Here is a 14,578-nt window from a genome sequence, read left to right as displayed (position 1 = left end):
TGAAATATGTCATAAATGAAAATTCAAGTTTGAATAAATATAAATTTGGAGCTTGTAAAGCAACATTACTACCCATTGGCATTCTCTGTACAAGATGTTTACCAAATTCTTCAAATGCATTGCCAGTTAAAAAATTATACATAGCTTATAAGAAGTTGTTTATTGTGAAACAATTTTTCAGTAAGATAGTTATTGAAACATTTGTGTTTACTAACAAAAAGCATAACATTATTTAAATTTATCTGTAAGAAGACTAATGTAAAGATCATTATAAATTTCCCACTTTTGCTCTTTAAATTCAGTGATTTTATTTTTAATACTGAACAGACTAATAACAGTTTCTTTTTTGTTAATATTTTGGTATTTCTTTATAAGGGTTCCTTTCTGCTGACCTTGAACCAATCAGAATTCACAGTACTGGTAACAAATATGAATACTTATGGTGTTCATTGTTGATTAGGAATCCAGTATAATTTAGGTATTACAAAAATTTTTCAGTAAGATAAAATTATAATTTTGTTTCACTAGTTTTAACATGTTTATACACATCATAACCTGAACCCTTGTTTTTTACACAGTTGTAATATAAAATTGTTAGCAGTTTCATCAGTGTTAGTAATGTATCTTCTGTGAATATAATATATGGTAACTTTTTCCTTTATTTATAAGTTATTCATTATAAGTTCTGTTACCTATTTAATATGTATTCAACTCCATTCTTTACACATTTATTTTTTTTCACACCATTTAGGTTAAATTTTATTTAATGATTTACTAACAGTGTTTTGTGCAATTTCAATTAACTTTAATACATTTCTGAAATGTAGAGATGTACTCATTAAGAGCAACAAATGATCATTAACTCCTGTATCTAGATAAGCAGTGAGTATGTGGTCAATAAGGTGATAACTCATACTCATAACAAAAGATGTTACGTAATTAATCATTAATTATCTAAAATAATGTTATAATTAAAGATGTTTCTGTTATTAGCTAGTAATTTTTTAACTGTTATGTAGGAATGCCTGACTGTAAATTATAACCTAAATAGTTCTGTAGTTCTATCAATAAATAGAGCTATAAGATAAACTTTTATTCATTAGCAAATATTGCTTCAGGTTTAACTAGTGAGAAGTAGCGTGTAACAGCTGGTATACATTACTTTATCAAACTTAATGACACCTTTATTTAAGTTTGATTGTACAAAGATTATACTGCCTTATATTAGTTTGACAAACCTTTAACAAAATCTTTTAGTAAACTCTTCTGTGCTTTTATCCGTGACTATTTGGCCAACATGCAAAAATTTGTGAAAAATATGGAGTACTTAAAAATTGATAGAAAAATTACCTTCATTGTTAAGCTCATAGGGGTAAATTGTAATTAGAGTTTTAATCAACTAATCATTTCACTATCCAGGTGCTTAAACTGTTGACATCCTCATACTGCATGCAGAGAGAGTGTATCTGAAAATATTCAGTGTGTTCCAGAGAGTTAAAACATTTATAGAAAAAACTGGAATATTCCTTTTTTGACATAGGACTTATGACCATTTTTTGCTTCTCAAATATGTCAAGTTTTATCTGTATAACAAATTTCATATTGTCTAAAACCAAGTACATAATGTTAGTACCATGATGTTATTTGTAAAAAAACATTATAAATTACAGTAAATAACTGATAAATGTGTTTTTTACATACTGTAGAGTTTCACATAAGACATTTCTATGATGCCTTTCATAATCACTTAATAACATGGATGAAAACTATACTCTTTTTATTATTCCTAGATGTTATGACATCCAATCCAAGTATACCACTTTCAATTTAAAAAGTGATACAGAAAAACAAATATTCTTCAGTATACTGTTGCCTGATGAAGCTTCAGTTAGAGTCGAAATCAAACAAAAATAATATTTCCGACAGAGAAAAGTATACATTTTCTTGTATAACAGAATATCAAAGGTTTCAATCTTAATATCTATTTGAGAGTAGCATGTAATTTCTCAGTAAACATTTTCGTCATAAATAAATAAATTATTATTTGAAAACATATTTATTGGACAATATTCTCCAATAAAACTAAATTATTGTTTCCATTTAAAAATAAATTTCCTTTAGAGAAACATTTTAACTAAAACTCTGTTGCAGTGCCAAAGGTCAACAGAGTAATAACCTCATGTCAGAAAAACATGATTTTGCATGACAGATAACTTGTATAAAATTATGCACTATTTTTAACTGTTACATAATTTTGTTTTTTAAATTTCTGTTTACTTACTCAAAAAATATGAAATTACAAAACATATAGTGAGGCAGCTAAAATCCCTGTTCTAATTTGACTAAGACTCGTAAAAATACTACTAAAGAATTATCATTAACGGCCCATCTTTGCTTCTAGATTTTCAGCAATAGCCTGTAAAAAGTCCATAGTGTACAAGTAGTCTCCATCTTTGACACTACAAGATAGCAAATAATTTTTGTTACAAATTATTCCTTCTTAAAAATTTCTTAGCCTCAAAACAATGTAAATTAAGTTGTGAAATTAATTTAAAGTTTTATAACTCTTATATTTTACTTTTAAAACTTATGATGAACAAAGTAAACCTAAAGTGTATATAGATGTAATACATTTTAGTGTTTTTGACAGGCAAAACATCAGGTGTAATAGTCATAATAATAACACTATGTAATAAAATTTTTACTTTTTCCTGTTCCTGGGCAGAAAGTGTTATTTCCCAATTGCTTATGTCTAAAGTAAATGGAAAAAAGACTTATTTTTCTTTTCAAACTTTGCTTTCGTGACCTGGGAGCATATAATGAAAACATGATGGGAGATTATTTGGGGGCTGATACGTGAAAGTGATTTACATTACAGTAGCAAATCTCGGGAAACTACTCACTTCTAAACATTTTTGTATAACTTCAGTATAAACACATGTAAATATTGATTCATATGTTGTTTTATTCAGAACTTATGTAAATGAAAATGTGCAAATTTGCCCGTATTTACATGGAAAATAAGTTAATTTCTAAATTTCACTATCCACATCACAAAAGCAAAGTCTGAATGCAATAACAGCCATTTTCTGTACGTTTACAACATAAGCAATTAAGAAATAACACATACTATCCCAGAAACAAAATTTGTGTTACATAGTGTAATAATTCATCTACAGAGTAAAAGTCAAAACTGGTTTTATCAATAAAATACCATCTAAGGACGGTGTGAAAAATTATCAATATTTGGTGCAATATTTTGCCATTTTGTTTTCTAAGGTAGACTTAATATTTAAAAGTTCCCCTCTCTATGAAATCAATGATATTTAATTTGATGCAATTCATACACTCAGTTGTCCAAACCAATTGTTCTTAAAAGAATCCTTTTCCCCAAAATTAGCGTGCATCCTGATCATTAACTTTTGCAGCAATAAGCATATTTAAATATATATAATCAGTTCACCAAAAAATGAACATAATTGATTCCTCTTGCTATGGGTATTTCCATGGTAAGGAGACCAAAGCACACGTTGTCACATTTTATGAATGTGTGTCAATACGTTTGGTATCAAACTGTTGAATACAATTCAAATTTTAAATTTATACATTAGTTAATTTCTTAATTTAAATGTAGATATTAAAAATAAATTCCTAAATATCAATTTTTGTGTATTATGTGGGATGTTGAATACAGTATTGGCTCAGATTAGATGTTTATATAAAGCCTATAGTTTCTTAATAAACGATTTAAGCGACAAGCCTATTGACCATTGCATAAAGTTTTATAATAAAAGTGTTGTCTATGCAATTTCCCCTTTTCAATGTATTATTAAATTTAACATAATACTTCTTTTTTATCTGTTAAAACAAAGCAAAATTGTTATTGAAATTTTAACAAACAATAAATAGTAACATTTAAGATATTTTTCTTACTGAACACCTATAACATGTAGCTCACTTTTTCTAATTAATAGTTACCAAGTTTTTGTACTGATTATACAAGGTATACATTGTCTAAAATCACATAACCTTTTAGGAAAATTAATCCATAACGATTATAATTTTTGAAGACTTACTTTTTGATTCCATGTATACAACCAGCAAGATCTTTTGTCATTTTTCCAGATTCTACAGTATCCACACATGCTTTTTCCAACAGAATGCAATATCTAAAGTTTAAAACAAGTAAAAAATGTGTTTATAATATGATCTTTCAACAAAGTTTAATATTTTACCACATGTCAAGTTGGAATTCAATGTTCAAAAAAAGTGCTAAGCAAACTAAAAACAACTTGATACTACTGAAGAATGCAATAAAACTCAGTAATAACAGATCATTTTATCACTGAAAATTACAAATCATTTAATAACAAAAATTATGCTTTTATAATAAGTAAGAAAAAATACAAAAAAGGATTTTATGTTAAATGCACAATATAATCATTTTCTATTGCATTAACCCTGCGTATAAATAAGCAGGTCAACATGTTCAAGCAGCAGTGGTATTTAGTGAAGCATTATGTATGTGAAGATAGTTATCAACTGTTCAACAGTAGACAAAATAAAAGAATATACATTGATTAAAGACAAGTGTATATATGAAAACTATTAATTATGATACCAAATGAATATGTGATTTTTAGTTGTCTTACACTAAACATAACTTTTTAAGTATTAAAAAATACAATATCTGTGCACAGGAAATAAAACAGTGCCATAATTAAACATTGAAAAGTATTTTCAAAAGCAAAATCATAAAATTCTAAGGATAATTCTAACAAAAACTAAATAATATACATTGTAAAGATACTCTTCTAAATGTAATATGTGGAAGTCTTTTTTTATTATTATAATGGATGCAGCATGTATGTCAATATCTACATATGTAATCAAAATTTCTGAGCCATCTACTGAATGGCACCACAAACAAAAATCCATAAAAAAATTTCACACTTCAAGTATTCAAGATTCAGACAATTAGAAAAATAACTACAGTATGTGCAGCAACTATTTTTGTTATAATAATACAGAACATTAAATAGAAGTACTCTCCTCACAACAAGAACATTACTTTCATTAGGACTGTATGTGAGGGTTTGATTATATTTTTACTAATGTAATTTTTAAATATAAAACTGTGAAACTGGAGTTTTAAAAAACAAACTATTCTTTTTTCAATAAATGGTTCCAATAAATGTATGAAAATATAACAGTTTATATCGATTTATGAAACTTTTGAACTATGTATGCTGAATCATTCTGATGTAATGAGTTGTGTGTGACTAAAGAGCACAATCTGAACATTTTTCCTGTACAATACTTCCCAGAAAAAATCCATTTTTAGAACATGTTCACTTTTGTAAATTATTTTTAATGAGGTGTGAATATTACAGTTAGACAAACAATCACCTACAGGGCAGTGTTTTTGCTAGTATTTCTGACAATCAGATAACTTATGTAAACATTAAACAATTTAGCTTAATATCACCAATTATGTTGCAAGTGTAAAATTATTCATGGGTTAATCACTAGTTCATTACCACATCTAATATATTTATTTTTATGTAAAAAATATAGTACTGCTCTCTTACTGTACTCATGGATCTACACTGGATCCTGTAACCTTGCAAAATGTTAATCTTTGATGACAAGAACTGATTTTCATGACATGCAAAACAGTGAACACCAAAAAATCACTGTATATTAGAAGGGGCTGTAATATAGACATGCAATTACAAAATTAGCATAAACACTGAAGGAGGCTTTATTAATTAGGTATTTGTAATCAACCTATATTTATATCTTTTTGCTTTTATGTGTATCTTTTAAAACCATGCTGAAGGATTTGGAACAAATGATCAATACGTTTTTATATATACAAGAAAAAACAAGTATTTGAAAAAATACATAATAACCTACTTTTTCAAATCTTCATTGCCATCTAATTTGGCACGGTGTTCTAAGCCACGTGTCCATGCAAAAATGCTGGCAATTGGATTTGTACTTGTTGGTTTACCCTTTTGGAACAACAAATAAAATAGTGAGTAATTACTAGGAATATAAAAATATTCAACAACCTTGATAAACAAGACTATCATCATTGTAAGTTATTCTGATAGGTTACTGTGGTTAATACAAAAACTGGTATTAGTAGGTTATTTCAGAACATTCATCATCTGTTGTTTTCTCAACAAGCTGGTACATGTTTTTAAAAATTCTGAACAAAGTTTTACAATGAGTCTGAGCAAGGCATTATCTAATTACATTTTTAAAACAATAAAGAATCCTAAATCATTTATCAGCAACTAACAGGTATTGTACGTACAAATATACCTGTGTAAAATGATCATCCATATATAGTTTTACTAGATTTGTTTCAAAACACTTGAATTAAAATCCTTTATTACTTGTCACTTTTGTTGTCTTTCTTTAAACTGTCAGTTTAACAAAACAGTATATATAATACAAACAAATAACACTACAACTGAATAACATTAAACAACTTTGTGAAAACAACAAAAAAATGTAACAACCATTGTTAAATAACTTCTTATACTATTATTGTCTTTTAAAATTTTTTATTTCCTTATCAGTTTTTTTTTTCCCTTAAGACTTATCAACTTGCTATAACAACATCAATAAGACAATTATAATAAATAAAAACAGAAATCAAAACTAAACCCAAAAGTACAAAATAATCTAAACTCCCAAATTTAAGAGCCTGGGCAATTTTTCAGTATACCAGATGTTACCATTAGTAGTCTAAGCCACTGCAGAAATTAAACACCTCAAACTATGCAGTTATTTTTTTCTTGTTTAAAGGCTGTAACTGTATGCCTCATTTCAATTCAACAAAAGCTTCTTATCCTATGATCAATCTTTATATGTTACATACTAATGTTTTCAAATTAGGAAAATGCATAAACAGATCTAGATTTTACTGTTGTCAAAAGCAAGACACGTTAGACTACAGTGTTGAATATACATATTAAAACAAAAGCCACCTTTTATGAGTCAAGAAGCTTGAGTTGTTAATATAAGGAGACTTTATGTTCATTTTCATTTTAAAAAATTCAAAATTCAGATTTTACACATTTTTATCTTAAACACACACACATATATACACTGTAAACTGTGGCATCTGTCTGATCATTCTTCTGTCTCCCATTTGAAAAACTGTCTGCAGACAAAGCTCAACATCCACTTTTGAAATCATGGGGTAACAGGCATGAATAATGTTTATGCCAAACTGCTTTTGACAAAAAGGATATTCTACACTTAACAGCAAGGAATTAATCAGGTTAGCAATCACACTTCAAAATGTGACATAAGATAAAGATATATAGATTTACTATATGTTATTGTTGAGCAGCTCTTAGCATGACTGAAATGCTCAACAATTACTTTTTGCTGTGGGCAGTTTAAATAGCTCAGAGTGAAATTAAACATGCAACACAATTAATCTTTTTAAAGTATGTGAAATAAATGAAATTGATAAATTAACTTAAACTTTTCCTGTCACTAGTGATGGGTACTTTTCTTTGTAAATGAACATAATAAAAATCTTAAATAGTGTTTATATGAAATTTTAGAAAATACTTAAAAGTATCATACAAAAAGCTAAAAGCACAAGCACACCTATAATGATTGTGCATTTGCAGACTTTGTAAATTCAGTAAATATATTTTTTCTTCTCGTGATGATTTTACATGAGGTTTTGTATTTAAGGTATCTGTTGACTGTTTGGTATGGTTAAAAAATACATTTCACACAAAAATAATCAGTTATGTTTATGTCTGATCATGTCTAAGCTATATACTATCAATAAAGATATTGAATATTTTACATGGTTAACTGAGGATCTTCAGATAATTACATTACAAGGGAAAAACTTCATTGCTGCACATAATTAGAAACAGTAAAATAAGTAGGTGTAACTATTAACTATTACTTTATATATGGTTGACTTGAACACTGGACTAACATTAATATTTGACTTTTTAAGTATGATATTTACCAATAAATTTAAAACATTAATATTTATTTGGTGTGCATTGAACCTAGCATCCAAAAACTTTTCTTATATTTTTCTATCAATATTTTTATATAAAGTATTATTATTTACCACTGATCTTCATTTATGATCATTTATTTATTTAACAGAAAAAAACCCCAAAAACATAGAAATAACACTTAATATTTTTGGTTCTTTGGTCTTACTTTTTACTACTTACATCATCTGTAATGGCAAAGCAGACTCAACTGAATTTTATAAATGATTTAATTGTTTTAAATTAAGGGTCTTTTAGCTCTATTCTGCATGTGTATATTATAAAGCTAGATAACAATTTGAAATTATTCACATAAAGACGAGATACACAAACACAAAGAAAACTCACTTTTTGGTGTTCACGGTAGTGTCTGGTCACTGTTCCATGCGCTGCTTCTGATTCAACAGTTTTTCCATCAGGACATACTAAAACACTTGTCATAAGACCCAGGGATCCATAACCTATGAGAACAAGAACACTTATCTTTTCAAATTTACCACAACATTTAAAAGATTTTTTAAGCAACAACTTTCTACTGTTAAACCAGTAGTTTCAGTACAATTTTATTTTTATAATAAAACTTATGAAAACAATGTCAATTACTTGAAGTGATAATGAGCTGGAAATAAGTTATTTAATGAAATATAAAGTACTTGCCTTGTGCTACAACATCTGACTGTACATCACCATCATAGTTCTTGCAAGCCCAAACAAATCCACCTGAAGACTTAAGAACCTGAGCAACCATGTCATCAATAAGTCGGTGCTCATACCAGATTTTCTTGTCATCAAACTGCTTCTTGTATTCTCTAACATTTAACCAATTATAAAAAGAAAGGTCAGTAACAAGTAGTATAATGAACCATTAGTAACTACATATGCATACAAAATTTTCCAAGATAAAAAAACCAAAAAATAACACCAATGAAATATAAATTTGTTTTTTCTTTTCTTTTTACAATTTGGGAATAATGTTATTTACAACACAAGAAAAATTGAAGTCAAGCTCACTTATCCAAACAATAAATACTCAAGTAAGACAATTTGTTTTACTCTGTACAATAAGCAGCTGCTATAATTATGTAGATGATGGAAGGATATCTCTTTAAATATAAATTCTGAACCTTCTGTCTCATGTTTCTTATTTTACAAAAACAAAAGGAAGTGGGGAGAGAGAAAAGGAAAAGTCTGATCCATCACAGAAAGATAAATCAGAACAACGAAGAGCTGCCTTTTATCATCACGTAATTTAAATAATACAGTCTACAGCAAAAAAAAAATATATATATATATAATGAAAGGTTGAATAACTCACATAAGATGAGAAAGAAGGTTTGTAAACATAACTATGATATTTAACACAAGATCTTTAAATTATACAGACCCAGGAGTAGGATATCTAAGCAGATGAAAAGTGAGACAGAGGATCTGTACAAGGAACATGAAATGGGAACTTGAAATTCTACAGATCCACTACAATGTTGAGTTAAACATTTCTGTCCTTCTTTATTTAAACTGCACTTATTGTAAATGCATAATCAGAGATTATTTCAAACAACATACTTTTCGAATATTTCTTCAAAAATGTCTCGGAATCGACCATCATATCTCTTCAAGATGGTGTTTTTTGTGCTCATGTACAGTGGCCACCCTTTCATAAGGGCATACTGGAAACAGCTGTGAGCAAAACCTCTGATTGACTGTTTGAAAAAAAAAAAAAAAAAGGTAGGTGCTCATAAACATTATTTTTGTCTTTTAACTGAATACAGTTAAACATCAAACATTTATCACAAGTTTCAAAACAAATTAAATAGAGAACTTTTTTTTTAAAAATAATGTGGTTATGATGCTTGTGTGGTGAATGTAATATCAGAGCAAGCTTAGCACTGAATCAAGTTATTAATAACTGGAAAAAAACTATTTTTCTGTAACATTATTTAACACCTATTGAGATTTTTAGCTGCATTTCTATATAAATTAAAAATAAGGCAAGACATTTCATACCAGCATGTACACCTCGGGCTTACTCTGAATCAGTAAGATATGTAGGCTCAATTTTTTACTTTTAATTCATGGATGTTACCATTATATAGAAATTTTATCAGCCATTATAAACATATTAAATTAATAAGTTTTAGACAATACAATCATATTCTACACTTTGAATTTTTGTAGTGTATTAACACTATGCTTGTATCCTTTTCATTAACTCAGAAATAGAAGATTGTTTTTATTCTTATGAGAAACAACAAAACAAACTTTATTAGACCTAGGAAACAGTAGGATAGCTATAATTCTTTATATCGTTCTTTTACACCAGTTAATACTTTTAAATACATTTTTTTCTTTCCTTCATAAAATCCCAGTTTATTTGAGAAAGAAATTCATAACCTTAAACTGAATTTGATAAATTCTGAAATAAAAAGTATTAAATCCCAGGTATTTTACCTTTCAATGTAGTAATAGCTTATCAATAAACATTTTTTTGCATTTGTTGACAGAATCATATTTAAGTGACAAATGTTGTAAAAAAAAAACCCATTAATGTTAAAAAACATTGTTTTATTATTGTACAGAAACAATTAGTCTTTCATTTGTTTGAAATACAAAATCAATTCTGTAACTTTTTCTAGATGCTATAGTATATTAAAACCAATATTATCCTAATATATTCCACATTGTTCATTTCCAGAGATGCCAACTATTTCAAATGACTGAGCGTAATGATTGTAGACAGAGCCCTTTATCATTTGCAGCTACTAGGTCTGATCAATGTCTCTAAGCTGTTTATTATTATCATAACTATTATTATTTATTACTACTATAGATTGCTCATTTATGACTGTGTTTTGTATATTTAATAAATAAATAAAAAAAAATTATTTTGCAATTATGTCTTTTAGTTAGTTCAGAGTAACAAATATACTGGTAAAATAACATTGAACATGCACAAACAATAAGCAGAAAAAGCCATTGTGTAAGGACTAGTTTATATCATGTTTAAGACACTTATTGTAATAGTTTTGCAGCTATTGTAACCTTTGCTTTCATGAGAATGTCTCTGGATGGTTGGGAGTTAAAACAACATTGTCCATTTGACTGTATACACATCTTGTGTGTTATAATACTGCTCAAAACTGAGGTGCTCAAGCTTGGTCTGAACTTGCTTTTGTTTTTAGTCACTAAACTAAATATCCTTTCACTGTCAGCATTAGAATGGAAGATTGTAAGAATTCCAAGCAAAACCCTACACAGAATGTCATACTTCTGGTTGCCATTTCCATCCTTAACTGCAGACAGCTGAACCCAAAACTTGTCAACATTCAACTGAAGGACAGTTTCTGAGAAAGTATCAATTTGATAGTTCAAATATTGCCCTACCAACTTGTCAATAGTGTCGTGCTCATGTGTATTGACAAGGACAGGATACCTGTCTGTGAAGAAGCGTAGAGAAGAGAAATCTTTGCTGACTTTCAGTTTTGGATCAGCAACCTCTGTGTGAATCAGAAGTTCATCATTTGGAGGGGAAATGTTTCATGTAATTTGTAGCTGCAATATAGTATTTCTTGACACTGGTGTAGAAGCTAATTAGGTCCAGGTCCTTTTCATATTTAACAATGTATTCTTTGGCAGTATTTTGTATGTCTCAAAGAATCGTTTATCCCGCCATGCATCACAAAAAAATCGATGTAACAAACTGTACAAAACTCATGACTGTCACTGACTTTTGATGCAATGACCCATTATTTTGCACTATACTCTTTCCTAAAATTTTGATTCACAGTTTTAGTCCTTTTAGATTTGCCAGAAACAATACAATCTGGTGAACGAGGCCTCTCTTTTTCCATCTTGTGAACGATTGCATTGGTGTTTCTATGCCGCTTAGAAAACGAGAAATACCCATCTACGCGAGCGCTGATTGGCTGACAAGCACTGATTACATAACTATGGATTCCCAGTATGGAGAAGCACCGCACTCAAACTATTGGTAGACGTCGGAGATACAAATATTTTTTATTATTTCAAGCACAAACATGATTATTGCAAGTAGCCATTTGGACTATGTCTTTTATTTATTATCAAAATTTATTTGTATCTCACTAGAAATTTTCTTTTCACCCCTTTCAAGCCCTGGGGGGAACAATTTATCACTTTATAGTATAGGCCTATATGAAATATAATAATTTGGGAGTTGCAACAAGTCGTAATATTTGTCTGTATGAGAATATGGTCGTAATGTATACACCAAAATCGTAATAGTTGGCATCTCTGCATTTTATGACCAACTGACACTACATCATTAATGCCTTGTAAGATACTCATTTGATTGTGTCAAATAAGTTATACAGTATTCCTGTTACATCTTAGAAATTTTTAATACACTATATGTGCATTATCACATCTTCCTACTAAATTACCTCATCTGTGTTGTACATTCCCATGACAACTCCTCCTTCTTTGAAGGTGAATACTTCTGTTCTTTCTGGACTTCCTCCACTGGTTGGGGTAAAGACGATCTCAACCTTGCCAGGCTTTCTAATCACCAAATCTGTTGCTTTGTACTTTAAAAAATACAATAGTTTTACCCATATTGCACATGTATTCTTTACTGTACATGACACAAGGTTTTAGTGTCTTACATTCAAAATTTATTAAAGTACTTTTTGTTTATGTTATACCAATTAGAATATTATATAATATTAGCAAATAATCCACATTTTAAGTTCTTAATTCTACAAAAGTAATATTTTAAAAAATTCAGAATTTCTCCCAGTATGACACAACACATTTTCTTTAGGCACGCCATCTTCTCTATTTTATCCACTACCCTTTAAAATGTACAAACTTACACTAAATTACTCCCTATAAAATCATTGTTGCTCAAACAAACCATAAATTTTGTAGCCTTCAACTTTGCTTGTTTATAGAGCTATGAAATAGAAAATCAGACTCTCTTGCTACATCCACCTATCACATCCTCTCTTACAGGATTTATTAATAGTTCTCTCTTATATTTAATTACATATTACCAACAGAAAGTCGAGGTTTTCATCTATTATATAACTTATTGTATATCAATTTGTTCTTAAAGCAGAAATATCAATTTTGCTTGTAATACAACTTTGACTAGCTTAGATGAACTTGTAATAGTGCTTGTTTCACAGTCAGAAAGCCAGAGAAGTTGAGAGTCAGGGTAAATTATTTACTTTTTTGGCATGTTATTAGTCTATGTTCTTTGGCATAACATTCAATTTAATAAAATCACTGAGTGCGTTATTACTATGAGTATAAAAAAGTAGAGCTAAGTATCATCGATAATCAACATTAATGAATATGAAAATTGGGTAAGTACTTATTTCTTGTTTTTCATGTTTAATCTTCATTCATTATTACAAAAGTAACTAAACTGTAAAATATGGTACTTTTAAGTTACTTAAGATTAGGTTAGGTAAAATAAATCATAATAATAAAAATGTTTCATAATATATGCAAGAGCAGCTTGTAGTAACTCGTAGGTAATGTAATTTGATAGTGTAACACAAACTACATGTTCCAAAACAATTATTTACACCTTATAATAGTTTAACAGTAGTTAGAAATGGTTCAAAGGGCAATCAAAAGTGTTTTAAAACAATAAAATTTGATTATAAATATAAGTCATGAACTTAAAACTATGTAATATAAATGAATGTAGTTTCATATTTCAATCTGAAGTCATTCTAGACAGAAGAAAAGAAAATTTAGATTTATTTTAATCTTTCTTTTGATAATTATAAGCTCAGTCAAACTAAATGATCCCATAGAGATAACATGGAGAAAATAACAGACAAAATATAGTTTTCCTGAAGACAAACATTTAAAGTGCATTTAAGATGATTTATGGATTACACATAGATTTTTGAGATGAAGGAAAGTATTTTTAATCTTAATGTGAAAATCACTTTGAACATGAACTATTCAGAGTACTTAACTAAACAATATGATATTTTGTATGTGAAAGACTATAATGTTAACTGAAAGACTATCAAGTTTTTTTTTCAATATACACAATATATTGAATTAATGTTGGAAGTATTAATCTATAAAGAGTGTAAATGAGTGTTAAGAGGTCACTTGGCCACTCAAGTTCATACAAAGTGTACGTATTTCCAGAGGATTTTAATTATGAAACATGAAGATTAAAATATTTAAATTAACCCTTTCCTGTACAAATATGCAAAGGCCACAAATTTCTTGGTAAATTACTGTAGTATTAAAGAAATTTAGGCCACAGATATTTTGTAACCCAAACTGAAGATATTAACTTTTGCATTTAGTTATTTTAAATACATGGTTATCCAATAATAACAAACTTTAAAAAAGCTGATATAGATAATTTACACTCATGAATAAAAGTAAAGAATATGTAAAATATATATCAACCACACAACAAGTATTGTGTCAAGTGCCAATGACGCTTTTCACCCAAGACCAGATCTTATCAGTTCAGCTGGGACACAACAGATGTAAAGTGGCCTAGGCATTGT

General features: G+C 28.5%; 1 protein-coding gene across 1 annotated transcript in view; it reads right to left on the bottom strand.

Moving 5' to 3' along the window:
- Positions 1 to 1,760: 1,760 nt before the first annotated feature.
- Positions 1,761 to 14,578, bottom strand: part of LOC143223154 (isocitrate dehydrogenase [NADP], mitochondrial-like) — a 35,938-nt gene continuing 23,120 nt past the window's right edge. Inside the window, 7 exon segments of the mRNA XM_076450712.1 lie at positions 1,761 to 2,459; positions 4,077 to 4,169; positions 5,920 to 6,017; positions 8,400 to 8,512; positions 8,709 to 8,860; positions 9,615 to 9,751; positions 12,470 to 12,613. Coding sequence (XP_076306827.1) covers positions 2,378 to 2,459; positions 4,077 to 4,169; positions 5,920 to 6,017; positions 8,400 to 8,512; positions 8,709 to 8,860; positions 9,615 to 9,751; positions 12,470 to 12,613 — 819 coding nt within the window. The 3' untranslated portion in view covers positions 1,761 to 2,377.

The sequence above is a fragment of the Tachypleus tridentatus genome, chromosome 8 (assembly GCF_004210375.1).
Source record: "Tachypleus tridentatus isolate NWPU-2018 chromosome 8, ASM421037v1, whole genome shotgun sequence".
NCBI lineage: Eukaryota > Metazoa > Arthropoda > Merostomata > Xiphosura > Limulidae > Tachypleus > Tachypleus tridentatus.
The sequence above is the reverse complement of the archived record's forward strand: the minus strand, read 5'-3'. Positions and strand labels throughout refer to the sequence as shown.